Genomic DNA, 26,899 nt, shown 5'->3' with positions numbered 1-26,899 from the left:
AGCCAAGACTTTAAGGTATATCTATAAAGAAATTTCGAATTAAGAAGTGTAACTAGCCTCGACCTCCTCTTTTTTTTTATTAAGGTATCCAGTTTTTGAGGGAGGCATGACAGAAATAGGCCTAGGCAGCTTTGGTTTTAAAAATAAAATGTGTCTTGTAATTTAAGAGGTACTCTGAATGACTCTAGGAAAGTCATATTTATTCTCAGTGAATCTTGGTGTAATGAAGTAGTTGAATGTGCTTTGACTCTCATCAGGCCAGTCATTATTATTGTTACAGCCACACTTGTTTGATTTGTTAATGCCACTAATTCTTCCCTCTGTTCATTTCTGAATGTCAGAATTCAGAACCTATTCTCACGCCTAAATTTAACCTGTGGTCACAGTAGGGTGTATGACACTTTATGCTCTATGTACTGTAAATCATATACAGACACGTCCTCACTAAAATAACTACCTCACTAAAATAGGAATTTCATTCTTTTGCATCAAATACATGAAAACTTTTGTCAGAAAGCATAATTCATCTTCCTACAGCAGACACATAAATAAGAGTAACCTTCACTTGAACATTCAACAGCTGGTGTGTTCACACTTAAAAGCATTGATTACAAACTGTGGGAGAAAAGCCAAAATAAATAGAAGAAAACTTATGTGTAAGTCAAAACCACATAATATTTAGTTGGTTTATGAAATGATAAAAGGAAAAAAGGAAAGCTCTATCCTGGCAAGGAAAAAACGGGATCACTGACCTCAAAAATTCATAAAACATTCTGAATTAATTAATACATTTTAACAGTCACAGAAATGTTTTGTAGCACACAGTGAATTTATTGCTTTTGTTATTTTGAATTTATTGTATGCTTTTATACATTTTGTCTGTTATGAATTAGCGAAATGAGGGGAGATTATTTTATTATTATTTTTCTAGATGATGTATTGGAAATTTACAATCAGGTGAGCACTAAATGTAATAAAAACAAATATATACCATCAGGTGAGCACTAAATGTAATAAAAACAAATATATACAATACAACAATATATATATAAAAGAGTACTAAGTGTTGGTAGGTCTATACTGTCAGTACTAATACATTTAATCTCATCTGTATTTGCGAATTTGTTCACTGTGTCAACAATTCAGTGTCTTCACCACAAGGAGGCAGAGTAAAGCTATGAAAGGCTTTTGAAAAAACACAAGAAATAACTAACCTCAAATAAGGAAGATGATGACATTACTTTGAAGTTAATTTAGGATAGTACAAAAGAAAACAAAACAAACCTAAAATGTGAAATAAAAGGGGGATGTCCAAAATATAATATCCCAGGTTTTAAATTTTATCAAAACAAGTTTAGGCACAATAGAGCCATTCAGTCATGAAATCAATTTGTAAGCCATTTGATAACAGATGCCATATACGTTTGAGGTACTACTTTGTGTAATTTATGCTGTAGACAAAAATGTAAACTTGAAAGTAAACTTGCATTGATATTGCATAAAAAAATCTTTCTTCAGGCATTTTTATGTTCTTAACAAAAACAGTATTCTGGAATATTGAAGTGATTTCTTGCTCACATACTGAGAGGTAGTATTTTGTAATGCAGATTTTGCTTTATCACATTATAAATATTATAAATAGCTATTTATAAGCATTATATTAAAAGTGCATCAAACTAACCAGTATAAGTCACATTTTAACAGTGTGCTCATCACAGTTAATAATAACATACACTGTATCTTTGTTGTTGAGGAAGAAACATGTGTTTTTGCTCATAATAATATATACAGGTAATTAGCTAAACTGTGCAGGAACCAAATGGTCTCTACAATCAACTTAGCTCACAGTGCTTTTGAGAAATGCAGCCCAGATCATCAGACTATCACTGAAAAAAAAATAAAAAAATGAAGAGATGCATGGTATTGCATAATAAAAGTTCTTTATTTAGCCTCATCCATCATGCCATTAATTTAAGATACAGAACAAGGATGAAATGTCACAATTGACATTTTTTGTACTTGATACCTAGGTTAATATTTGAGTCATCATTTATACAAATAGAATAATACAACAGCATATTAATGCGGCATGTATGGCATCAGTGAGTGCTTTTTAAACATGTTGGTACTGCACTTCAGATGAGTGTCCAATGGCTTGAATGCCCATTTAAGAATGTTCATTTCAAAAGATGGTAGTGTTTATTTTATTGACTGTTTGTTCAGAATGACCATTTTACTGGAAAAAGCGGAAGGGAAGCTCAATTTGCTGTATTCCATTATTTGCATTAAGCACTTCCTCAAAGTCAGTAGAAAGGTTGTTAATTAACAGAGCTAAAGGAAAAAAAACATTTAAGATGATGAACACTGCAATGTCCTCATAAGAACTCATCAACTTTTTGAAGAAAGTGTTAAGGGGACGGGCAATAGCTTCTAAGATGTCGGACTTCATGCTGTCCACAAATTCTTGTGCTTCATAAACAACCTTTTGAATTGTCTGTCCCAATTTCTCAAGAAAGTCATCAATGCTTTCCAATTGCGGCATCACATCTGCCATCATAGCTAGGAGAATTTTCATGTTACTTCTCATATTTTCTTGGACCTTGGCTACAGTGATGACCTTACCAGAAGGAAACGTCATTTCAACTGTGTTGAAGTTCTCCATGATGGGAGAGAAATATATCTCCAGGTTGTTGGCAATTTTCTCCAGCATTTGTGCAATTATAAATTTGATATCAGCCATTCCAATCATTTTGTATTTGGTCTCGCTCAGGAAGTCGATGACAGCATTAATCAGAACCTGGATGTTCTTTTGGTACGTAACAACTACATTTCTGAACAGTTTAGATAGCTCACTGAGCTCTGGGCTGGGCCAGAGAGCAGCATTGTGGGCATCTTCAAAGACATTTTTAAATTCAAGAATCATCAAGTCAAGTCTGTCATATGTAATAATGATGCCATGTTTTTTAGCAAATCCAGTAACACTGGATGAGATATCCTGTAGCCTGTTTATCAAGTCTCTGAACACATTACATGCAGCCTGTAAACTGTAGCTGACCAAAAGTACTTTTTCATCTCCCTTTGGTGCAGCTCTGATGATTAGAATGTCAACATCATCTTCTGGTGCAGACTGCAAAAAAACACAATGATTACAATATAAATCAGGGGTGGTGAACATCGGTCCTAGAGAGCCACAGTCCTGCAGAGTTTAGCTCCAACCAGGCAGGGCCGGCCCGAGGCATAAGCGAACTAAGCGGCTGCTTGGGGCCCCCTGGCCAATAGGGGGCCCCCCAATCGTGTTTTTTTTTTTTTTTTTTTTTTACAATTAAATAACTTAAACAAGTGATATAAATGAATGAATGAATGAATGAATACGAATGAATAAATAAATAATTCGAGACAAGAAAATTCTGATTTGCCGACAACTGCTGCTGTGTCTGCTAGCCTTTGAGTCATGCGCAATTGCGCATAGACACCTCGCGTGCATTGACAATTCGCGCCGGCGCGCAAGTGCACGTCACTGTAATAAATGTTATAAATGATAAGCCATGTCACAAAAAGGATGTATTCCTCTGGTGCCGAAAAAAGAAAGAAGAAAAAGACAGAGGAGGAGAAAAAAAGAGCAAGATAAAGGTATGTTTGCATAATTATTTACAGAATGTTTTGTGCAGCAGCACAAATTGTGCTCATGTCACTTGAGGTAGCAGCTAGTCATGCCTCATGATCTTATATAAGCCATCACCAGAGCTAACGTTAAATCGCATTATTAATATACATTTATCTAGGTGTATTTCACGTATTGATTATAGATATCAGTTTAAGTTGAAAGGGATGCCATATTTCTTTATTTCTTTATTATTTACTTATTAATATGGTGGCGAGTGATGTAGCAGTGCTATCCTCGGTAACACTTTAGAATAATGGTCCGTCATTAATAAGTAACTATGCAGGAAGTAATGCAGGACTAATGAGTAGATCTACATTAACACTTGAGCTACTACTATTAAGTAATATAGAAACAAGCTTAACTAATCAGTAAGTAATATCAAATTTAGGACAAAGATAGTTCCTTATTAGGTAATCAATAATTAGAGAATGACATTGGCATCAATAATAACTAATAGGTAACTATGAGAAATTATAAAGAATTACTAATTAATTACTAATCACAACATTAAAGTGTTTGAGATGTGAGCAATTGTCTTTTTTTACTCTCAGTGTGGTCATAAAATGCATCATTAATTACTCAAGTGTTACCTAGTCACTATGCAGGAACTACTAGTGATCAGGACCATTATTTTAAAGTGAAAAACATGTTTTTCACTTTAAAATAATGGTGCAGACCACTAGTAGTTAATCTCAACATCGTCATAAAATGCATCGCTAATTAATCAAGTACCTAGTCATTTTCTTCAAGAACTACTAGTGATCAGTAGTAGTTCCTGCATAGTGACTAGCTAATACTTGAGTAATTAATGATGCATTTTATGATTATATTCAAAGTAAATATTGTGACTGATTACATCTCAGACACATGCTAATGTTCTTTACAATTTGTCCATTAGTTAATAGTTATTAATGATGGTAATATCATTAGGTAATTACTGATTAGTTAATAAGGAACTATCTTCTAAATTTGATATTACTTACTGATTAGTTAAACTTGATTCTATAGTAGTTAATAGTAGTAGCTGAAGTGTTAATGTAGATCTACTCATTAGTCCTGCATTACTTCCTGCATAGATGTTTGTCTATTTTGGTTTTATTTAAAAGATTGCACATTTAATGCACATTTGCATTTGCTAATTATTTAATTCATGTTTTGTGACAGTTTGTATACAGAAGTTTAAGAATAAAGTATTTTAAGTATCGATTTTTTTATTATTTATTTTGTATTAATACATAACCTCACTGTATTCATTTATAATGTAACATTATAGTGTGACATTTGTGTCAATAATCTTTAACCACAGGTGACTTCACGTGGTGGGAGGGGGGCCCCCAAATCAAATGCTGCTTAGGGCCCCCAAGAGGCTCGGGCCGGCACTGGCTCCAACCCTAATCAAACACACCTGAACAAGTTAATCAAGCTTTGAAGGGTTACTAGGAAGCTACAGGCAGGTGAGTTTTTATCAGGGTTAGAGCTAAACTATGCAGGACTGTGGCTCTCTAGGACTGGAGTTTGCCACCCCCAATATAGATATAGAAAATCAGCAAAAAAAAAACAGACAGCAAAAGTTGTTAGCATGAGTTAATAGTTTGGTTTTATAGATTAACAAAATAAATGCCACTTACAGCAAAACGGCTGTAGAGTCTCGCATTGATCTGGGATGGAATCATTCCTTGAAGCTGGAAGCCAAGGTGGCCAGTTGTCGGTGTTGAAACCGAGGCACTTATGCCATCTCTTCGAGCAGCATAGCGAACGTTTACATCAGTGAACTTTGGGCTGGTGATGTCCACATTCAGGGTATGGCTAGGATCACTAAACCAGAAATAATAATAAAGTTTTACAAACATAATTGGTTATAAACGAATACTTGTAAGCATAATTCAATATTTTTACTTTAATTCAATAAAAAGTCAGAACACATTACCCCATGCGAATAACATTGCTGATGTCCATAATAAAGTTAGCATGTGTAAGTACAACATTAGCTCCTACAACCAGGGCATCGTTCTCCATTGTAGTACTCATAGAGCCTGTTTTGTGTCAAAGCAAATATGAGTTAATCACACCACCAATTCTTCATTTCTTCTTAGTAAATATTAGTATCATTGAATTTGCAGACACTTGCTGTCAAGACTGTACTCCAGCAACACAACTGGTGACGTGGCTGTAGCCTTGAGAACAGTTTTGTAGTCTGGTGAGCTACCATCTAGTTTAGCAACAACATCTGTGGTGTACACTGGAAAGATGATTTTTGAGGTGTAATCAATTTTCTGCTTGGGTACACTGAGCTCCACTTCCACCTTCTCAGAGATGCTAAGGTCACCAAAGGTACTTGGTTGAGACAAATCAATTTTCACATCAGCCACCAGTGACTTCAGAAGATCCAGATCAACTGTGGCTTGGCCAGTATGAACTCCCTTTGTGTTGAAACCTCCGATATTTGCTTCATTCTTGGAAGAAAACTTCAGCAGAGTATAAACATGTTCAATAGCTGCCTCCACAGACAGGTTTTCATCCACATCAAATGCCACCTTTAGATCTCCATAATTCATGTTGCCATCGCCAACCGTCTTAAGAGCATATTGCAAATTATTACCATTCATATAGATGGATTCATCATAATTCAGAGCTCCCTTCACAATACCACGGTCTAGGAATGTTCCATCAATGGTACCCTTTAAGAGAGTCTCAGCAGAGATAAATGAAGAAGTTCCTTCACCTTTTAAGGTGTTTTCAGCATTTCCCCTACCAACAAGCTTTATAATGGGAACGTCAAAGGTGTACTCTATCATTAAAGTAGAATCCGCTTTTGGATGGGCCTTGTTGTCAGCAGTAAGTTGGTGGTTGGCTTTAGCTGTGAGAACAGGTAGGTTGATATTTGCAGCTGTGGTCACAGACAGTGCAGCTTCAAAGTTATCTGGGTTCATAGTTACAGTGCTTTCATGGGTTCCTGCAATGTGACGATTTTCCAGGAGTACAGAAGTGGCTATTTTTAATCCACTTTTGGTGCTCAGGCTGCTGGTTCCTTCAATCTTTGCCTTCAGTCCCTCAAACTCAGATGCAGTAATGGCTCCAAATAGAATTACTGGGTTATCCATCCCATAGATTCCAGCATTAGCATTAAGACTGAATATAGAGGACTTGAAAGACAACTCTGTTTTTAAATCGCCCAGAGGAGTGACATTAATGAGACCAAGATCAATAATGGGTGCAACTTTGCTCTTCTGATAGATAATCTTTGCATCTACATCAATGGCCTGGTCAAAGTTGGTCAACAGATGCTTAAGGCCAGTTTGTTCATATAGGTTGATGCTGCTGATTTCTGGAGTGTCAACAATCATAATTAGGGTTTCAAACTGGATAGGTGGAATACTGACTGGGGTAGTTAGGAATTCCAAATTGGCCTCTCCATTTACTGCTGTGTAAATGCCAGCCTCATCTCTGTTGTTGGCAACTGTAAAGTTGTGACTGTATCTGTGCTGGTTGAAGCGAGCTTTTGCCACAGTGCTCAACTTCTGCACATCATTATTTAGAAGAACATTATAATTATTCTGGAGATCAATCTTGGCAGATTGCTCTATGAAGCTGAGCTTAGTATTAGCCTTGTTCTGGAAATCAAGGACCACCTCAAAGGGATGCACTAAGACGTTGAAGGCACTGGAAAAGGTACCACTGAGCAATCCATCAAACTTTGTGTCATAGTCTGCCTTCATCTCTACCTTCATTTCTCTGAGATTAGCCTTTCCAGAAGCATTCAGCAAGTAAGTGGCTTCGGAAGCAGAATTACCTTCAATACGAGCATTAAAGTCAATGTAGCTCAGGGCAACACCTTCAGCATTTATTCTTTGTTTAAATTTTGAAACTCTACTGTTGCCATCTGAAGAAATGGTTAGCTGGGCTGTTGTTGGAGTAATAATTATAGTTGAGGTACTCTTTATTGTGATATCATCAGACTCATCACTCACAGATATTTGGCTCTTGACTTCTTCTTCCATGGTCAGAAGGATTTTTAAACCTTCCTGCTTAAGTGTGAAGTCATTGGTGTAAGATTGGTCTCTGTTCCATGAGAGTGCAGGAATGTTTACCTTATCATCATATGTTGTTTTAATATTTGCAGACATTCCATCCTCCAGTGCAAAGAAAGCCATATTAAGAATGTTAGCACTAAAGGGGGCAGAAGTTATCTTCACAGTGCTCTTGGCCGTGGCTTGGGCTGAGAAGCCATAGAGTGACACTGAGGATTGATGGTCAACAGCTAGGACACTGTGAGTGATCTTCAGAGTTTCAGCAACAATCACACGACTCATCTTAGGGATGGCAACCCGAGCTGTTGAATCCAAGCTGTATTTAAGAATGTCATATTCAGATGATCCATGTGAGGTAATGTACCCGGTAAATTGAAGGGTTTCTGCACTTTCAGTAGAGTTTAAGAATTCCATTGTAGTTCTCATGTTGAAAATTGGAATGGTGACTCTAACCTCACTATACAGCTTTCCAAAGCATGGCATCATGACCTCATTAGGGACTGCAGGGAGTGTGAATTCTGGGATCTTCAGATCTGAGAATTTGTGCTTAGTAATGTATTTAGGAATTTCAGGGAGGGAGATCTCTGGAAAACTGATCTCTGGCAGTGTGATGGCAGAGATGTCTGGCAGGTAGATAATTCTAATGTCTCCAAAGATGGCATCAGCAGATGGCACTTCATAGTTGGCAATGAAGTTCAATAGGTCTAATAGTCCCTGCCTGATATCATCATACTCTATTCTGATTGATGGAACAGTGTAATATTGCAGAATAGTAAACTCTGGAAGGTCAATCAATGTAGAATGGAGGTTGATTTCCTCAAGCTTTTCTAAACTTATTTTTATGGGGGGAACAACAAGGTCAGTGAGTGGAAAAGTAAAAGATGGTATCTTGAATTCAGCTGTTGAATTCAGTCCTGTTTTGACTCCATCACAGATTTGCTTTAACTCATTGACAATTGCCTGATCTTTAAAGATGTTTTGATTTACTTCCATAACAGCACTGCATGCGTCTGTTGCAATGGCCACAAACTTAGCGTAGATACCACTCAATTGATTCAGGACCTGGAGGATTTCTTCTCTAATATCCATGTCTGTAAGTCTCTTCCTGAGGCTTTCTGTAAGTGCCTCAATGTCAATGTAGACTGTACTATCAACAATGTCCTTGAGTTTTTTAACCACATCTACAACTTTGACTGCTCTCAGCTCCTCAAGGCAAGCACTAAGAGATGACAGAGCATAACCGACAAATTCTCTGATTGCCTCAAGCTTTTGTCGGATCTCAAGTGACAAACACATGGTGTAAAGATCATTTATTAATTCCTTGATTTTCTGGTTGGCCTCATCCACAAACACATTGTAGTCAAATGATATAATATATCCGATGTATTGGTTTAAGCAGTTGTTCAAATGCTCAGTGATTTCGTTTACCTCTGTTGTTTTCAAGTAAGTGACGGCCTTATCCAGTAGCTCTATGAAAGGGATCAGAATAGATTTCAAAGTGCTAGCAAGAGCCTCAATAGTTTGTTCAATATTGAACCTCTTGATTAGCTCATCAACTTTTTTCAGAATTACTTCAATCTTCTTGTTAACACCAGATTTCACCAGAATTTCTCTCATGTTGCTGTAGAAGGCATTCAAGCTGCTTCCCAGTACAGTAAACAATTGTTTTGCTTTTTCAACAGTCTTGCTGATTTCTTCTGTAGGGATTTGAGCCACCAAATTGTTTGCATAGTCTCGGAAGCTGGCAGAAGTAACAAAGTTCTTCACATCCTTAATGAACTTTCCTTGGTCAAAGTTTGCAGCAAACTGCTTCAGTTCACTCACAATCTCCTCCAGTTTAGATTTAATAGCATATTGTTCCTCAAGATCTTGCAAGAGGGCAATGCCACTGCCCTTCAGTCTCATTACATCAATCTGCTCAATTACATTTTCAATAGCCTCAATGACAGCAAGAACAATGGCTCTGACATCATATTTCTCATTGAATGAATTCAGTTCTTCTGTTAGTCTCTGTATTGCAGTGTCAAATAGTGTGCCACTTGCGATCATTTCCCTCACATATTTTTCTATCTCTTCTACACGAGTGTCCAGTTCAGAGACTAGGTTCATCACAAGAGGATTTAGATTAATCAGAGAGGCCTCCAGGTCATCCAGAGTAACTCCATACTTCTCATAGAGAGCAACCAGGTCCTCGCTGATCTTGACAATTCTCCTCTCCAGATTTAGCTCCTTCACAAATTCACTAATGTACTTGGCCAGGTTCTCAATCTCTGCAATAATATCTTCTTTGTTGATATAATACTGCATGGCTTCGGCAGTCCTCAAAATTGTAATTTTCATGTGTTGCAGGACCATAGGAAAATGCTTAATTAATGGCAGGCTGATGACACGACAGTTAGTGTTTTTATCATATTTTAGGAAGGCTGAGAAAAAGTGGTCTTGGTTGTCAGAGTTAACTCTGTTGAAGAGGTTTGTCATGATGGATCCAGACACTTCTAATCCAAGTCTTTCAGGAGTATTGTAAGCACTCACATCTTGGCTGAAGATATGGTTGTTGACCTCAGATTTTACTCTTACTGTTGCCTTCTGCTCAGATGGGGTCAGCACAGTGTCAATCTTATTATCAAGGATTGTTTTAATTGATAGACCATTGTCCAGATTGTGAGTTGTTGAGACTCTGCATTCGTGCGAGTGTGCAAAAGCAAGTGGTTCTACCTTCATAAGAAATTTAGTGTAAACTTGTGTGCTTTGTTTTCCATACAGATACAAATCACCATCTGTATTGGCCATGGCATCAACATTGAATCTGAAGGGAACAGCAGTGGCATGAAAGTTACCATCGAAGCGTAGGTACTGTGAGTTAAGACGAGCATCACTGCCGAATGTGAGTGAAAGTCCAGCAACCTCGATTTCTGTGTTATGGCTCATGTGAGATCCCATGAGTTTTCCAGTTGTACCACACTTGGCAGTGGCAACCAGATCTTCATATCTGATCTCATACGTGTGCTTCAGCTCATCTTCGCCAGAGGCAAGCTTCCAAATGCCAGTCAGTTCAGCTTTGTATGGAAGTGCCTTAAACTGAGCCTCATTAATCAGGTTCATGTCCAGAACATCCAGTTGATTATTGATTTTCACTGAAGTACTAAATGGCTCAATCTGAAGGGAGAGGTCATGCTTATATGTTCCAACATAGCTATTAGCTTTTGCTATAGAGGTGAAAGCTACAGAGGACAGGGAAGCAGACAGAGAATTTGTATTTTTAATTGTCAGTTCTACTAATTTACCCTTGGTCTCAACTGACAATGAAAGCTCAGAAGAGTCAAGGGCTCCATTGAATTTGTTCTCAAGTGACAAAGGGATAAGAGGGCTTTTCAGTAAGGTTGTGCCACTCGTGGCCAGGCCATCTCTGGTCAAGGATAGGCTGCAAATATGGGAAGCTGTGTGTTTAAACAGATATGCGGAGGCATCACCTTTTACATCCAGCCCATTGCCATCTACTGCTGCTATAAACTTGGAAAGGATGCTATTTCCAGGAGCAGTGTTAGCGCTAGTGTCAATCTTAATGTTAATCAAATCAAGACTAGCACTAGCCTCAGCTACATTTTGGATGTTCAAACCGAGAGCCTTTGCTCTTGTATCTGACTTTAGAGCAAGCAGAGACTCTTTATAGGTAACTTCAGCATTATGCACCAGTATGTCCTCAAATGCAGTTGTTTTTGATACGACAGAGAGCTCTCCATTGGCAAACGCTGCTTCAATCGTGTTCTCTGCTTGGAAATGATTTGAGTCTACTTTCAGAGAGGAATCAATTTTCACCTCTGGCCTGAAAGGGAGTAGGATAAGTGACTGCCTGAGAGCAACTTCACCATTCAGAGGACCAGCCTTGATGGAGCCCATCAGGTTTCCATCTCCGAAGATCTCATCCTCATCAAATCCAACCTGGCCTGTGTGTTCCAGAGAAATCTTTAGACCCAAGGGACTGTTCGCCTCAATCTTACTGCTTGATTTCATCTTGATTTTTTCGGCAATTGTCATTTCCTCATGATAAGTAACATTGGCTTGAATGAACTTGTGATCAAGAGATGATTTCATCGCAGCCCTCAAAGATTCTCCAGGTGTGCCTGCCACTAAAGCTGATCCTAAAGCAGAATAACATTCAAGTAATTAGCATTTCATTACAGATTACAGAATGTGGTTAGGAAAAATATAGCTGCAAACAAAGATTAAAAGTACCTTCTACTTTAAAAGAGAGGAGATCCACTGGGCTTGTTCCAGTGACTTCAATCTTGGCAGAATAGCTTGGTTTCTCATCAAGTTCCCTGCCAGCAGAAGCTGTTGCCTCCATGTCATAGAAGTTGCTACTCAGCTTGCTAGACACCTCTGCCATTCCCATGAGAGGCAGTGACACAGACAGCCTCTCAGGAACAAAGATCTCTGGAAGAGGAATGCTTATGGAAGCTACCTCCAGGCCGAGCTGAGGTACTACCAGGTTTGGTGTGGTCAGGGCAGCAGGGAAGTTAAAATCTCCAGGAGATTTCCCACCAAGAGGAATGGGAATGGAGATAGTGTAGTAATTCTGGCCAAATTTGTATTTAGCAGCCCCCTCACTGTTAAAAAAAAAAAAAATTAATGTACTTGATGTTAGTATGTGTATAATTGTTTACATAATTCTTGTTTCTGCATTTTAAAATGAATTGTTATATTTTTAATTCACTCACGCATTCAGGAACAGCGTCTTAGGGAAAGTGAATTCTGGGAGGGCAGGAATCCTAAAGCCCTGGACATATGGGATGTCAGCAGCAAATTGTTCCAGGTAGGCATTTGAAGCCTAGATGATTATGGAAATAGTGTTATATTCTAAATTATGTAATCTGTATTTTTATGGTTTGTATGAATTTATAGGTTTGGGGAACTAAGGATTTCATTTGAATTTACCTCAACTGATTGGATCAAGACATCATGGATCTTCACCCCAGATGTGCCAGTCTGCTGGTCAAGAAGATCATTGACTTTGGCTTTGATGGCATCAATTGGAACAAGGTTATGAATCTCAGTGCTGACAACAGAAGTGACCTCAGCCTCAATCTTCTCCACATCTAAAAAGAACATGAAAATTAGTTATTATTTCAGAGGACTTTGAGTTTCCTTGCTGAATTTTAAAATTCTAAGACATTCAAATAATCCCACTTATGTATATTTTTTTAATGTTTGCCTTACAGATTTAAAGTTTAAGAGAGCAATGTAATGTAATGTAACGTAATGTTTACAGCAACGTAATGTAATCCACATGTACCAGATGTACCGTATCTGGGCCACACTATGTTGCTGTCTGGGATAAAAGTTACTAATTGAACTTGAAATTGCACATCATCTTTCTTTGGGTCGTTACTAATTCAATTCAAATTCTCTGAACTCATGAATGAAAGGGAGCCATTTCTAGAATTCTGAATTTGCTTTTATCTGAAATTGTAGTGCATCTGGAGATCTTGTCATACTTTTAGTTTTAGAATGAAAGCTTAAAAATGTACCGTATTTCAGAATGACTTTCTGAATAGAATTTGTCATCTCAGGGAGCATAAGGGCACTCTCAAGCTCAACTCTAAGGATCTCAGAACATTTCAGTTTTGCAGTTACTTTAGCATCAGTCTGAAAATTAGGAATGAGCAGCTGAACCTGCAGCATGGCGCCCTTCATTGACTCTAACCTAAAGATTGAAGAGAAAATTTAAAACCCCAAAGGTTATTTGTACAATTGTCATTGTTAGAACATATTTTTCACTTTTTTCACTTTTTATTTTATTTTACTTTTTTACTTTTGAACATATTTACTGTAATATAGACGTGCATACTTGGCAAGGGCAACAAGAGATGCCTCGGGGATGTTCTTATTAATAAAGTCAATCTGGATGGCATGTGTGGCCTTGCTCTGAGTTTCGCGGTCAACAGCATGAACTCGAATTCCAGCTTCCAGGTCGTAGTCAGGAATTTGGAGATCAGTCGAGACGCTGTATTTCTGTCTGTCGAACATCAGTTTGGCTGTGCCCTCAAATGATATTCCTATTATATGGAAGAAGAACAACATTTCAGTTGATGAAAATGTCTAGACATCATAAGGGATTATTTTGTGAAACAATGCTTTACCTTCTGCCTTCAGACCAAAATTCACCGTGTCAACCTTGTTTTCATATACATAGTCGACAGTAGCTGTGTATGCAGAAACCTCGCCAGTTGGGTGGATCTCAATGGCAAATCTAAATACAGGTCAGTATTCAACTTTTTTAGCATTGATAAAGAAGCAAGACAACAGACAAATAAATAAACAAGAATTTCCCTTACTTGCTGTCACCAGTCAAGGGGAAGTAGGGGGAGGCATCACTGGAAAAGGCATTAGAATATTGCATGGCACTGCAGTACTTAAAACCAGGGAAGAAAGGAGTGCATTTCTTTGCGTTCACATGTTCCATCATGGGAGGAATGGTCTTGGTTTCAGTACCAGTCACTGAGAACAAAGAGTTGCTGTGCAGAGAAAATAAAATTCATAATTTCGATAATGTATCTTCAGAGCAATGTGACACTTTTCAGTGATAACAGAAACATCTTACGTCACACTGATGAGTGTAGTTGGAGCTTGGGGTGTGGGAATGGTCAGCTTGAACTGTTTGTTGGTTACAGCAACCTTTACACTCAGACCGCTCTCATGGTAGATGTTAGTATGCATCTCCAGGCCAGACTCAACGTATTCAGGTAAGAGAGCCCCAACTTCAGTCACAAACTCAACTCCGGCAGATGGCATGAATGCCATCTCGCTCTATGTGAATAGACAAAGAAATAGGTTACTTAGGTATAGCTTGTAAAACTCAAGTTAAAAAAAAAACAAAAAGCTAGACCCATACCATGTCACGGGCAATTTTCAGTCCTCCCTTCACTCCTGGAGCAAAAGTACCAGACAGGGCAATTCTTAATGGAACTCCGGTACCAGTAGGTAGATAAAACTCATTGTCCATGAAGACGTAGTGAAGGAAAAGGTTGTTGTTTACACTTGAGAAAAGGTTCCTTATGAACTGTAAAAACATTTAATTATATATTTGACCATGAAAGTACACGGCAGACCTTTGACCATGATCCTTCATTTTTTAAAGGTGCCCTAGAACCAGTTTTTACAAGATGTAATATAAGTCTAAGGTGTCCCCTGAATGTGTCTGTGAAGTTTCAGCTGAAAATACCCCATAGATTTATTTTTATTAATTTTTTTAACTGCCTATTTTGGGGCATCATTAACTATGCACCGATTCAGGCTGCGGCCCCTTTAAATCGCGCGCTCCCTGCCCCTCGAGCTCTCGACTATAAAACAGTGCATTTACAAAGTTCACACAGCTAATATAAACCTCAAATGGATCTTTACAAGATGTTCGTCATGCATACTGCATGTATGCGTCGGATCATGTGAGTATAGTATTTATTTGGATGTTTACATTTGATTCTGAATTAGTTTGACAGTGCTCCGTGGCTCAAGCTAACATTACACACTGTTGGAGAGATTTATAAAGAATGAAGTTGTGTTTATGCATTATACAGACTGCAAGTGTTTAAAAAAGAAAATAGCGATGGCTCTCTTGTCTCTGTGAATACAGTAAGAAACGATGGTAACTTTAACCACATTTAACAGTACATTAGCAACATGCTAACGAAACATTTAGAAAGACAATTCACAAATATCACTAAAAATATCATGTAATCATGGATCATGTTAGTTATTATCGCTCCATCTGCCATTTTTCGCTATTGTCCTTACTTGCTTACCTAGTCTGTTGATTCAGCTGTGCACAGATCCAGACGTTAATACTGGCTGCCCTTGTCTAATGCCTTGAACATGGGCTGGCATATGCAAATATTGGAGTCGTACATATTAATGATCCCGACTGTTACATAACAGTCGGTGTTATGTTGAGATTCGCCTGTTTTTTTGGAGGTCTTTTTAAACAAATGAGATTTACATAAGAAGGAGGAAGCAATGGAGTTTGAAACTCAATGTATGTCTTTTCCATGTACTGAACTCTTGTTATTCAGCTATGCCAAGGTAAATTCAATTTTTGATTCTAGGGCACCTTTAAGAGCATGGCAGATTTGCTAAACACTAATATTTGTTTTAAAGCAGTTCACTTACATCAGTAGGGAACATATTTAAGAGTCTTTCAGTCAGCAAAGCAGCAGAGTAGGCCATGTTTTCCATATCCTTGGTTTTGAGATAACCCAGTTCAGCACCCAGAAGCCTCAGGTAGATCATAGCCTCTGGATTATCCCGAACCTTCAGTTTCTGGATGAGCTTGTTCACATTATTGGTTATTTCCTTGACGATGCTCTGGGGGGCCTATGGAGTGAGAAGGGTACATGAGTGACAAAGAGAGTGCCATCAATGTTGCAAAATGTGGAAATTCATAATGTGGAATACAATCGATTTGAAAGACCTTTTGCATCTTTATGTTATCCCATAGGCTTGGGAACATGCTCTGCATAATGTCATTGCCACAGGGCACTTTGTCAGCTGCATAGTTAATGGTCTTCTGCATGGTGTCACGGAAGAACCCATCAATACCAATCAGGGCATCAACAGTAGGTTCCAGTCCCTTACCATTCAATCCAATCTGTAAGTAAGAACAAAAAAAAAAAAAACACATTAATATGCTGGTTTTACAAACAGTAAAATGAAGGGAGAAAATGTAACAATGCATAATAATCTTGTACCTCAAACATGTCTATGTCATATCCGAAAGCATTCATGGTCATCTCCAGGATGACTTCGTTGGGCAGAAGTTCTTCAGACTCGAAGATCACATTTCCCTCTAGAGATCCAATCTTGTAATTGCGAGAGTATTTTGTTGGATCTGTGACAGATCTGATCTCATTTCCTTGGAGGGCATTGAGAATCTTCTCTCTGAGTCTGAGAAGTAGAAGAGAAATTAGATACAGTTTTTATACTTGGGATGTTTAAATGTATTAAGATTTCTACTAACTCCTTAGCCTCTGATGCTGTGGAGCTCAGGATGTTGCTGATATGGGAGTTAACAAATCTCATAGCCTGACAGTTTTCATTTTTAGTCAGAGCAGCAACCAGCTGAGCCAGTTCAGAGGGCTGAGGGTCCTTCATCACAATGAGATAGGCAGCAATACGCTTTGGTATCAGAGCAGCAGCATCAAAAATGACCTTCATTAGCACCTCTCTGCCCTGATAGAAATATAGCAAGTTTATGTCAGTCAAACATAAATTTATTATAAATACTTTATATTTACTTATAATTACAATTATTATTCTATTTAGTATTTTTAATTGTTTCAGTTATTAATATATCTGATTTACCTCATCAGGGACAGAAGTGAGTCTAAAAGCTTGAATAGCAGCTTGCTGGACCTCAGTGGATGCAGCAGGTTGGTTTACACATTGGATAACCGCTGATTTCAGAGCAGGGCTTGCAGCTCCAATGGCAACAGCCATGTTTCCAATGATCTAAGAGATTTCAAGTACAGATTTCATTATCCGCATATCAGCAGTTGTTTTTAACTTGGTGAAGCATGGAATAGGTTGAGCATACCCTCAGGGACAAGTATACATGTTCCTGGTTCCCTGTGCAGTCGCCAATCTGTTCAAGGGCATAATCTGCAACTGCCTGGATCTCAGGGGTGACACTTCCTTCAACTTCATACAGCCTTAGAAAAGACAGATGAATGAAAGTTTAAATTCACATGTAGCTCAAACAACAGGATTTTTGTTGAGTTGTCCTTGTTTTCTCACCTCCTGACAGCATTGCTGAGAGCATAGTAGATGGGCTTACTAGCCTTGAATTTGGCCATCTCCAGCATTTCCTTGACAAGGTCTCCAGATGGGTTGGGTACCATGCCCATTGCATACACTGCAGCATCAATCTCTACTGAGGAACGGTCAAAGGTCCTGAGAACCCGCAAGATGGCACTGGTGCATTCTGGCGTGCCACACTGGAACAATGCCTGGTACACCAGTGGGCGAGAAATCTCCAGGGCCTCCGGGAGACCAGCGCTCAGGCTTTCAGCATTCATTTTGCGGATTGTAGCGATGAGCTTGTGAGCCAGATGGGCTCTGTTATGTCCATTGTTGGTCTCAGAAAGGCCAGCCAGTTCCCTTAGAACAGACAGCATGGCATCTTTATCCTGAATTGGATGAACTGAATCAATGCTGCCGTCGAGGTGCAGGGTCTTCATGTTGGCTACATCTATAGGTGGGTAAACCAAGAGAACATGGTTACTTCTGTTCACTCTAAATGCATGCTAATTTGTGTGTGAATGAATACTTACCGTGGTCAAAGATTCTGTCGTTGTGCACAGACACTCCCACCAGTGTCAAGACTTGCTTTCCTACATTAGTAACTCCATACTGTCCTCTGTTGATTATCAGAATGAATTAGCAGAGCAATAAAACAAATGATCTGTCAAAAATTAAAAACCTATGTAGTTGTCAATGAACTCACTTGTAAGAAAAAGGCACAAGCATGTGGTTTTCAGTGCAGGAAGCAGATGTCATATGCTTCTGTGCATTATCAAACTTGTAGTTGCAGATTTGGCTACTCCTGATGAGCTGAGCAAGTGGGTAGTGCTGTGTGATGAAAAAGAAAGTAAGTTAACAGTTTACTGAATCCATCAGATATCCCTAACACAGTTATTTTGTATTATTCGAAGACTGGATGGCTTACCATGCCTGTGATAAGGGCCAGGGGACTAGTGTGGTCCTTGACAGGCCTGAAATTGTCACATTTAGACAGGTCTCTGTTGAGGGTGACATCAGTGGCAATGTCCTCTCTGGAGTTCACGGAGTAGCCTGTCTTGCACACACCATAGATGGTGGGCTGGTTTTGGGGAAAAGTTGTAAAGGATTAGTCAATGTATATCAATTTTTCAACAAATGTAAACTTTTTTGATGTTTAGAGTTAATGACTGACCATTCTCCTGTTTCTGTCCTCCTCCAACACAGGCACTACAAGGGCAGAGATCAGACCCCTCTTGACGTTCAAAATGTTGACTGGTTCATCATCCTCTGGAAACAGCTTGATGTCATCGTCTCCCTCAACGGTGAACTTCAATGGGTTCCTGAGAATTGAGAGGTCAGTGTTTATTTAACATGGTCAGCTTCTTCTTTTCTGCTCAGTGTAGAATGCCTTGAGAAACATACTTCTCCATGGCAGCCTTGAAAGCATCTGCACCAGCAGATGACCCAAAGATAGGATTTCCTTCTGCATCAACATCGATCGCCTCACTTAATGCACACTCCGTTGTGCGCAAGATGTAGCTACATGTACGAGGGACCTCAATTTGAACCTGTTTAAAAGAGAATATGTATGAAATTATAAGTTTTATGAAAAAAAATAAATAAATAAAATAAAAACAAGAAAAAAAATCTAAATATTCACAGCGTCGACATTTATACCTTGCATCTGGCCTTGGGGCCATTGATTGCTCCATTCAGGGCATTTAGAGACTCTGTTTCATAGGTGTATTCATACTTGTTAAAGCTCTTGTACATTTTGGCCACTAGGGGAGCACAATCACATCTTAAACATCAGAACACTCATACATGACTCTAGTCCACAACGATTGCTTTTCTTAAATGAAGTAGATGGTTTTCTTATTCGTTTTATTTTTCCTGATAAATATCATTAGATAATACAGTATATACTATATAGAATTTCTTATAAACAATTTATATTTTCTTAAAAAATGTTAATAGTTTAGCACTTACAAAGGCATGGTAATTCCCCGCCTTGAGCATCTAAAGTGAAAAACAACAAGGAGTATTATACAAATAATATCAAAATTTACCATTACCATATAGTACAATTCAGTGTTATTCATTAAAGGGATAGTTCACTCAAAAATAAAAATTGTGTCATCATTTACTCACCCTCAAGTTGTTTCAAACCTGTCTGACTTTCTTCTGCTGAACAAAAAAGAAGATATATAGTCCCATTAACGTCCATATTATTATTTTTTTCCATACTATGGAAGTCAATGGGGCCCGTCAAATATTTGGTTAACCATATTCTCCAAAATATCTTTGGGTATTTTTGGGTACTCTGAGGGTGAGTAAATGATTTTTGGGTGAACTGTCCCTTTAACAACAATAGATAAATATTTAAAAAAGAACACCAAAAATAACTAACAAATAAATACAAGTTGACAACAGAAACACTATTTTGTTTTACATTTAACATCTATTAATGTTTTTGTGTTTAATACTGATTCAAAAATGACTCAACAATATTTTAAACTTTTAGCATAAAAACAAATGAGTATGATTAGAACTGAAACATGAAACATACTTTCATATAATAAAATATTCATTTTATTTAACCACCCTTACGAAAAAGTATACTTCAAGTTCATTTTATGAAGTATACTTAAGCAATATTTAACTATATATTTAGGTATACTTTATGTTGTAAGTATACTAATATCAATGTACTAGTAGTATATTTGTAAGTGAACTATATCAATACTGCTTGAGACTAAATTGGTCCACTTTTAGTATATAAAGGTATATGTTTAAGTGTACTATAAGTGTAACAGTAGTAAACTTCAAGTGCACAGCTATAATTATGTTTCTTATTTGTACTGCAAGTGAACTTATGAGTATATTTACTAGTAGTGTACTATTTTAATACTAGTAGTACTTTATATGAAAGCACACTTTGAAGTATACTCTCAGTAAACTACTAGTTTAGTAGTTTAATACTTTAACCCCCGGTTTCACAGACAAGGATTAAGCTAGTCCTAGACTAAAGTGCATGTTTGAACTGTTTGAACTGAAAGAAACTTGTACTGACATATCTTAAAATATGTCACTGCCATTGTTTTGTCTCAAGATGCACACCAGTAATGTGTATGTTTATAAAAGCTACTGAAATATCCTAATTGAACTAAGAACTAATTCTAGCTTAGGCTAAGCCTTGTCTGTGAAACCAGGCCTAAATATACTTGAAGTCCATCAACACCCCCAAAGCTTCACAATCCTATAGCTCGTCCTGGGTCTACATTTCATTCGGTAACGTTAGGCAGTTTTGATTTACATGCTGTTTAATGTTTGATTATCCTGTTATTTTACATTTGCGTGAGCAATCTTATATCACTTGTTTCAGCTTCTTCTTCTCCTGTGTTTTGATCCGTAGATTCAGTCTGTACTCTTTCAGATGATGCGTAATAGCACCCCCCTTTTATGCCTAAAAGTGTTTTAATATCACTATTAATAAGGATTGTATGATCTTTGCATATCAAACTTTAAATATTTAAAGTGTACCTGACGTATACAATAGTTCCACTTTAACACAATCAAATATACTTAAGCATATCTTTAGTTGGACCTCAGCACTACAGCACTACCCCTTCTGCACAATCAAAGTGCATTTAGTATAAAATTAGTTGTTCCAATTTAGCAGACTTTAAGTATACCAGTTTAATATACCAAAAGTACAGTTGCAGGGTATTTTTATTAAGAACATAAATATGTAAATGTATTTGTAGTATACTTAACACAAAATAAATGTATTTCAAATACATTTTAGTATATATTTTTTCACTAGGGAAGTTTATAAGACTGTTTATAAGTTTATAAGACTGTGTAAAACTATGTAAAAAAGGCTACTCAATCAAAAGACTACTACAAGCCAAGTATACTTAGAATACTTAATTATACTTTTAAGTATATCTTGATCAAAAGATTGAAGATAAGTATAGGCCAAATATATACTTAGACTTTTCTGTCAGTATAAGTCATGTATACTTAAGTGCAATTTTAAGTATATTTCTGAGAAGCACGTAAAGTATATTTCTGAGACGTATATAAAAAGTAGACAAAGTACTGTATATCTTCTTATTTTTAGTTTAAAAGATGTATACTAATACTGTAGCACACTTGAATAAACTTCTTTTTCATAAGGGCAGGCACGACAATGAATTCTTATTCTTTACAACAACAGTCTGGCAAATACATTATTAAAAAGTATATTATTAAACAAATTCCACCAGTCACAAATCCTCAATAGTACTTACTTGTCACGGCTATTGCACATAGAAGCAGCAAAAGGCAGAGCTTAGTGTCCCCCATGATGGGTTCAGTTAAGCTCTTTCCTTAGATCGTTGCGTATTGAGATGGAATCTGCGGTATTACTGCTGTCAATGGCCTTGTATATTAAGCCAGTTTCTGTAGGAATGGGAGGAGAGATAGCAGTTGCAAATCAGTAAAGACCCACTACAAAGTTCATATGTTGTGCCTCTGTGGCAGGACAAAGGCTACTCTTTCATTTAATGTCAATGCTCTTTCAAATAGAGAGAATATGTTTTTTCAAGGAACACATCTGTTGGTTGGTTGGTTGGTTGGTTGGTTGATTGATTCATTTAGTGTATTTCTCACTTCCATATTAATATACATAGAAAATTGATTTAATTCATTTACCCTTTGATCACAATTTGATTTAAAAAAAACAAAACAACAAACAAAAAAAAAAACACTTATTACATGATTGAAAGGTTCAATTTGTAAAGAGAAAAGGTCCAGTAGTCATTTTAAAATATTCTAATCTACCTTTTAAATCTGTAGCATCTCAACAACTTCCATACGGCTCCTCTTGCGATAATGTGATGGTAGAAGCCTGTCTCTTTCATGTCTTCTTACTGATGATGCAAAGGACATTAAGCACCAAAAGTAGACTAGGTCATATTACTAATCTTAGACCCACATATTTGACTACATTTTATTTTGACATCTTTGCTGAGTGCATTACCAATCAGACACAACTACACTGAAAAACATTATTAAACCTTCTCCCCTGTCGTCCTGTTTACTTTATCCACTAACCTCTTATTTTCTGTTGTGGGTAAATACTCATCAAATTTGTCCAGGCAAGTCTTCTTGGATACACAAAAAATTATTTATCCAAGGCCTTCAGTTGTTGATTGATGGAAAGCAGAATATACTAGAATTGGTCCTTAAACATCCTTATAATCATCTTAGAAAGGTATAGTAATATTGAAAACATTTATATATAATTTTCCTTTTATTGTTATGTATTGATAGCTTAAAAGGTGTGTGATCACAAAATTCATTCAAAATTTGTGTTTTTGGATAAATGCATGACATTCATTTTGTCCCAATTAATGTTTGTAAATCACAGCTTGTAAGACAACAAAAATTATGTCTCCTTCTCAAAAGAGAAATGCAATCCTCATTGTTGGTTCTGGGTATAGTAACTGATTACATGTAGTCTGGATTACGTAATCAGATTCCAAAAATTAAGAACTTGTAATTAGATTATATTACATTTTAAATTTCTTGTAATCAGACTGCATTTTTACATTTTTGCTGATTACATGTTATTCTCATCATGGCAATAATTTTTTCATAATTCATAGATTTTCCGTATATATTCTGGTAAAAACAACAGGCTTCTTTCTGTTGATATATGCAGGACTTCTCCAGTCAGTTAGTCTGCTTAAACCTGGACCTGTCAGAGATTTATGAGGGAGGACTCAAATGCAGGATGAGCGTAACAGAAAGACTGAGTGGCAGCATTGATTTTCAGTGTGAATGGCGCGAAAAACACATCTAAAACAAGAAAAGTGCTTTGCGATTGTACAAATAGCTTTGCGATAAAATCTGAGGTATATTTTTACAGACTGCCGAAAGCTACAAAAACAAAAAACAAAAAAAAAAAGCAAATGGATCGCTGCAAGTCACAGAACTATACAGGTTTTAGGGCTGTGAACGATATAACGATGTGTATAACATTGATATAAGTGATAACTCTGATTTAGACCTACCTATATTGTAGTTATATAAAGTGATAACAGGCAGATTTGCTTTATGTATTTCCCCAGCGTCGAAATCCGGCACATATAAATGTCAGGAAACACGACTTCTGGCTGCACGTCAATATCCATGGATTAGGTTTCTTTTACATGTTATAAGGAGCACTTTCGAGCCCAACCTTTAGTGTAATCATTTGCTTTAGGCCCTACTCGCGTTTTCGCAGTTTCCCCAATTAAATCCAGTCATGCGGCAGGTTCTTTTACCACTCAGTCCAGCTGAGGGAGTGCGTTCCGGCAGAAAGGTGACGTCAATGCATACCCTCTATAGATACAGCGAGAGCCAGACAAGATCACACAGCACACATAGATAGACTCACGGGGCACGATCAGGCACTGCACCGGTCTTGCTGCTTGGCAGAGAGGGGAAGCTACCAGAGAAGCTCAGCTTGCAGTTACTGGAACAAACAGGAGACACAAAAGTCACAAGACAAGGTATCCAGACACAATCTTCAGCTTGAACATGGTAACGTTAGCACACACAGAAGTACACAATAGCACTATGAGGCGCACACACAAGTTGGCACATAACAAACTGACAAAAACATGAGGGAAAGAGGGCACAATATAAAGGGAGCAAAGAACATGAGGAACCGGTAACAACACTCAGACTAACGAAGACTCAACAAGAAAGGAAGCAGAAAACATAAGGAACAGGTGAGCACATTCATACAAACGAGGACTGAACAACAACTAAACAAGAGGGAGTGGTAACTGGAAACAAGGATGTGGGATGTCCATTTCATTGTGACTTTATCAGTGTACTATTATATCACAGTGTGCATATTGCACATGACCGTGGATGCACACACACAAACTCATACCTGGGGCACCACAATAATGAGCATGCAGGCGACTCCACCGAGCAGCAGAGCTGGAGGATGTCTTCTTCCTGCTGACCCGATCCATTGCAAAGCAGCCAATCAAGTATGACGGAACCTCAACAGCACCTACCTGTAGTAACAGTCAAATAAAGGATAGTTAAGTGCTGTTCACTTCAGTACTACTGAAACTAAAGCATAACCTGATTTTGCTGAGTTCAACATGTTCCTGGGTCAACATTTTTGTTGATCCTGGAACAACATTCAAATCAACCCATCAGATTTGAGGGACAAGTTTACAGATTGTCAAGTTTAGGCTTAAAATCGTGAATTGGTGCTTCTACATCAGTGTTAACTAAACTGCATATAGCTCGGTGGAAATGCTCAAAATTCAGCAATGCAATACATAAGGCATCATGCTAGATGTGTTTGCATGTTTTTGTATCTCTTACACTATTTTCATTTAAACCACCTCCCAATTGAATGAATGTCAATGGATGAGAGGCTTCATGCTGATTAAACAGCTTTTGTGGGGAAATAGCTAATCAATTAATTAATCGACCTTATTATGCGTAATATCATTACTTTGCTGCCCCAGGTGAAAAAAAAGTATACTTGAGTGCATTAAAAAAATACTTAAATACAAGCAAGTACATTTGTACATTCTTTATTTTGGTGCTAAATAAAAGTGTCAAAGTTATACACTATAAATACACTATTTTAAAGTATATTTGTACTTCAGTAGTACTTCACTGCACTTGGAAAAGTATACTAAATACCAGTACTACTTAAATTGATTTTTAGTGAATTGAAATAAAGTAGACTACCACAAAAATATTTTATTAGTGTATTTGTTAAAAGTGTGCTTTCAATGCTTTAAAATTAATTCAATCTTAGTAGACTTTTATGTAGTAATCCTAAGTTTAAATGAAATTCATTTTATTAAAAATATATTACTAATGTTAGTTATAAGTACATTTTCCCAACTGTGGTACTTAAGTACACTTAATATAAATGCACTAATTAGCACAAACACTTAAATAGTTTATTAGTGCATTGAAATAAAGTATACTACCGCAAAAATATACAGAGGAGTTTTATTAGTGTATTTCTTAAAAGTGTGCTTTCAATGCTTTAAAATTAATTTCAATCTTGGTAGACTTTTACATAGTAATTCTAAGTTTAAATGACAATACTAATGTTCTAGTTATAAGTGCATTTTCCCAACTGTGGTACTTAAGTACACTTAATATAAATGCACCAATTAGAACTAACGCTTTAAATGATTTTAAGTGTAGTCAGATAAAGTAAACCAAATAGTGTTTTATAAGTGCATTACTTAAAAGTGCTATGAATGCTTTACATAAAATTCTACTGGATTTTTATATATACTTTCACTAAGTTCAATTTTAATGGATTTTCATGAAAAATACAGTACAAATGAATTAATTACAAGTAAACAGGTGAAAAAGACGTAGGCCTACACTGTAAAAAATGTACTGTTGAATTTACTGGCAAAAAAGTTGCCAATAAAATCCTGTAAAATAGTTGTTCATTGCTGTAAAATGGATTACAGTATAATACTGTTAATCAATTTACAGTATATTGTTGTTTGTGGAATACAGTATTTTTTTTTTTTTTTTTTTTTACAGGATTATAAAATTGAACTTGTAGTAAAATGATACTTTAAACTAACTCAAGTCAATTATGGACAGTGGTTCCTCACAACCAACTTAGTTTTTATTAACATTAAAGGTTTTATTTTAAAATAAAAAGCAAAATAAAATAAATTGTTTTCACATACATATACATATACATTTTTACAATTAATTCTTCTTGTTTAATTGCATGATTTACATAACTTTTTTGATGTTCTGTGTTGGCAATCTAGATGTGATACCGGATTCATCCTAAATCACCTTACTCAATAACATTGTAAATTGATCATGGTAGCAATGGTTCTACAATCAACATGGGCTTACAATGCTTTTGGGAAATGCAACCCTGAGCACTACCATAGTGACTACAATTTTATTAAAGTAATTTGAAATTTTGTTAGCAGGTTCTCAACCCAAGCACAAGTGCAACACTTCACCACAATGGTAACCCCAAAACTATTAATTAACAGAAACTTTTAAATACCAACATAATAGAACAGTAAACATTAAAAAGTCTTTCCATTTTCTCATCTTCCTAAAAACTGCTTAAAATAACACTTTATTTCAACATTTACACTAGTTTAGCCCCTTTGCAAAGCATGATGGGAAGTGAAAATCCTGTTTGATTGAGTCCTGGTTAGGTTTACTTGATTGAAACGTTATTTTAATATGAAAAAATCAAGTTAAGTCAAAAAGTAATTGTTTCAACTTAATTTAACATGAAGCAATTGAATTTGAACCAGAAACCTAATACAATGGTGTTGAATCAAAATAAGTTGTTTAAATAAAGTGAACAGCATCAAAAAAATCATTTTTTTCAGTGTACAGTATTTTTTTGTAATTGCACTGA

At 36.8% G+C, this 26,899-nt stretch overlaps 1 protein-coding gene across 1 annotated transcript; it reads right to left on the bottom strand.

Moving 5' to 3' along the window:
• Positions 1-1,912: 1,912 nt before the first annotated feature.
• LOC125278083 (apolipoprotein B-100-like) lies at positions 1,913-21,863 on the bottom strand. Its single transcript, XM_048206880.1, has 28 exons — positions 21,759-21,863; positions 19,453-19,482; positions 19,141-19,244; positions 18,886-19,031; positions 18,656-18,803; positions 18,410-18,562; positions 18,188-18,312; positions 18,015-18,100; positions 17,479-17,932; positions 17,279-17,393; positions 17,047-17,193; positions 16,703-16,914; positions 16,434-16,629; positions 16,157-16,333; positions 15,856-16,059; positions 14,585-14,752; positions 14,294-14,499; positions 14,028-14,207; positions 13,833-13,942; positions 13,541-13,748; positions 13,221-13,396; positions 12,628-12,788; positions 12,411-12,520; positions 11,926-12,299; positions 5,793-11,831; positions 5,592-5,697; positions 5,293-5,479; positions 1,913-3,127 (listed from the first exon to the last, which is right to left on the bottom strand). The coding sequence occupies exons 1-28, from the start codon at positions 21,811-21,813 to the stop codon at positions 2,234-2,236; spliced, it is 11,271 nt and encodes a 3,756-aa protein (XP_048062837.1). The 5' UTR covers positions 21,814-21,863; the 3' UTR covers positions 1,913-2,233.
• Between the last annotated feature and the right edge of the window lie 5,036 nt (positions 21,864-26,899).

Source organism: Megalobrama amblycephala, linkage group LG11 (genome assembly GCF_018812025.1).
Source record: "Megalobrama amblycephala isolate DHTTF-2021 linkage group LG11, ASM1881202v1, whole genome shotgun sequence".
NCBI lineage: Eukaryota > Metazoa > Chordata > Actinopteri > Cypriniformes > Xenocyprididae > Megalobrama > Megalobrama amblycephala.
The sequence above is the reverse complement of the archived record's forward strand: the minus strand, read 5'-3'. Positions and strand labels throughout refer to the sequence as shown.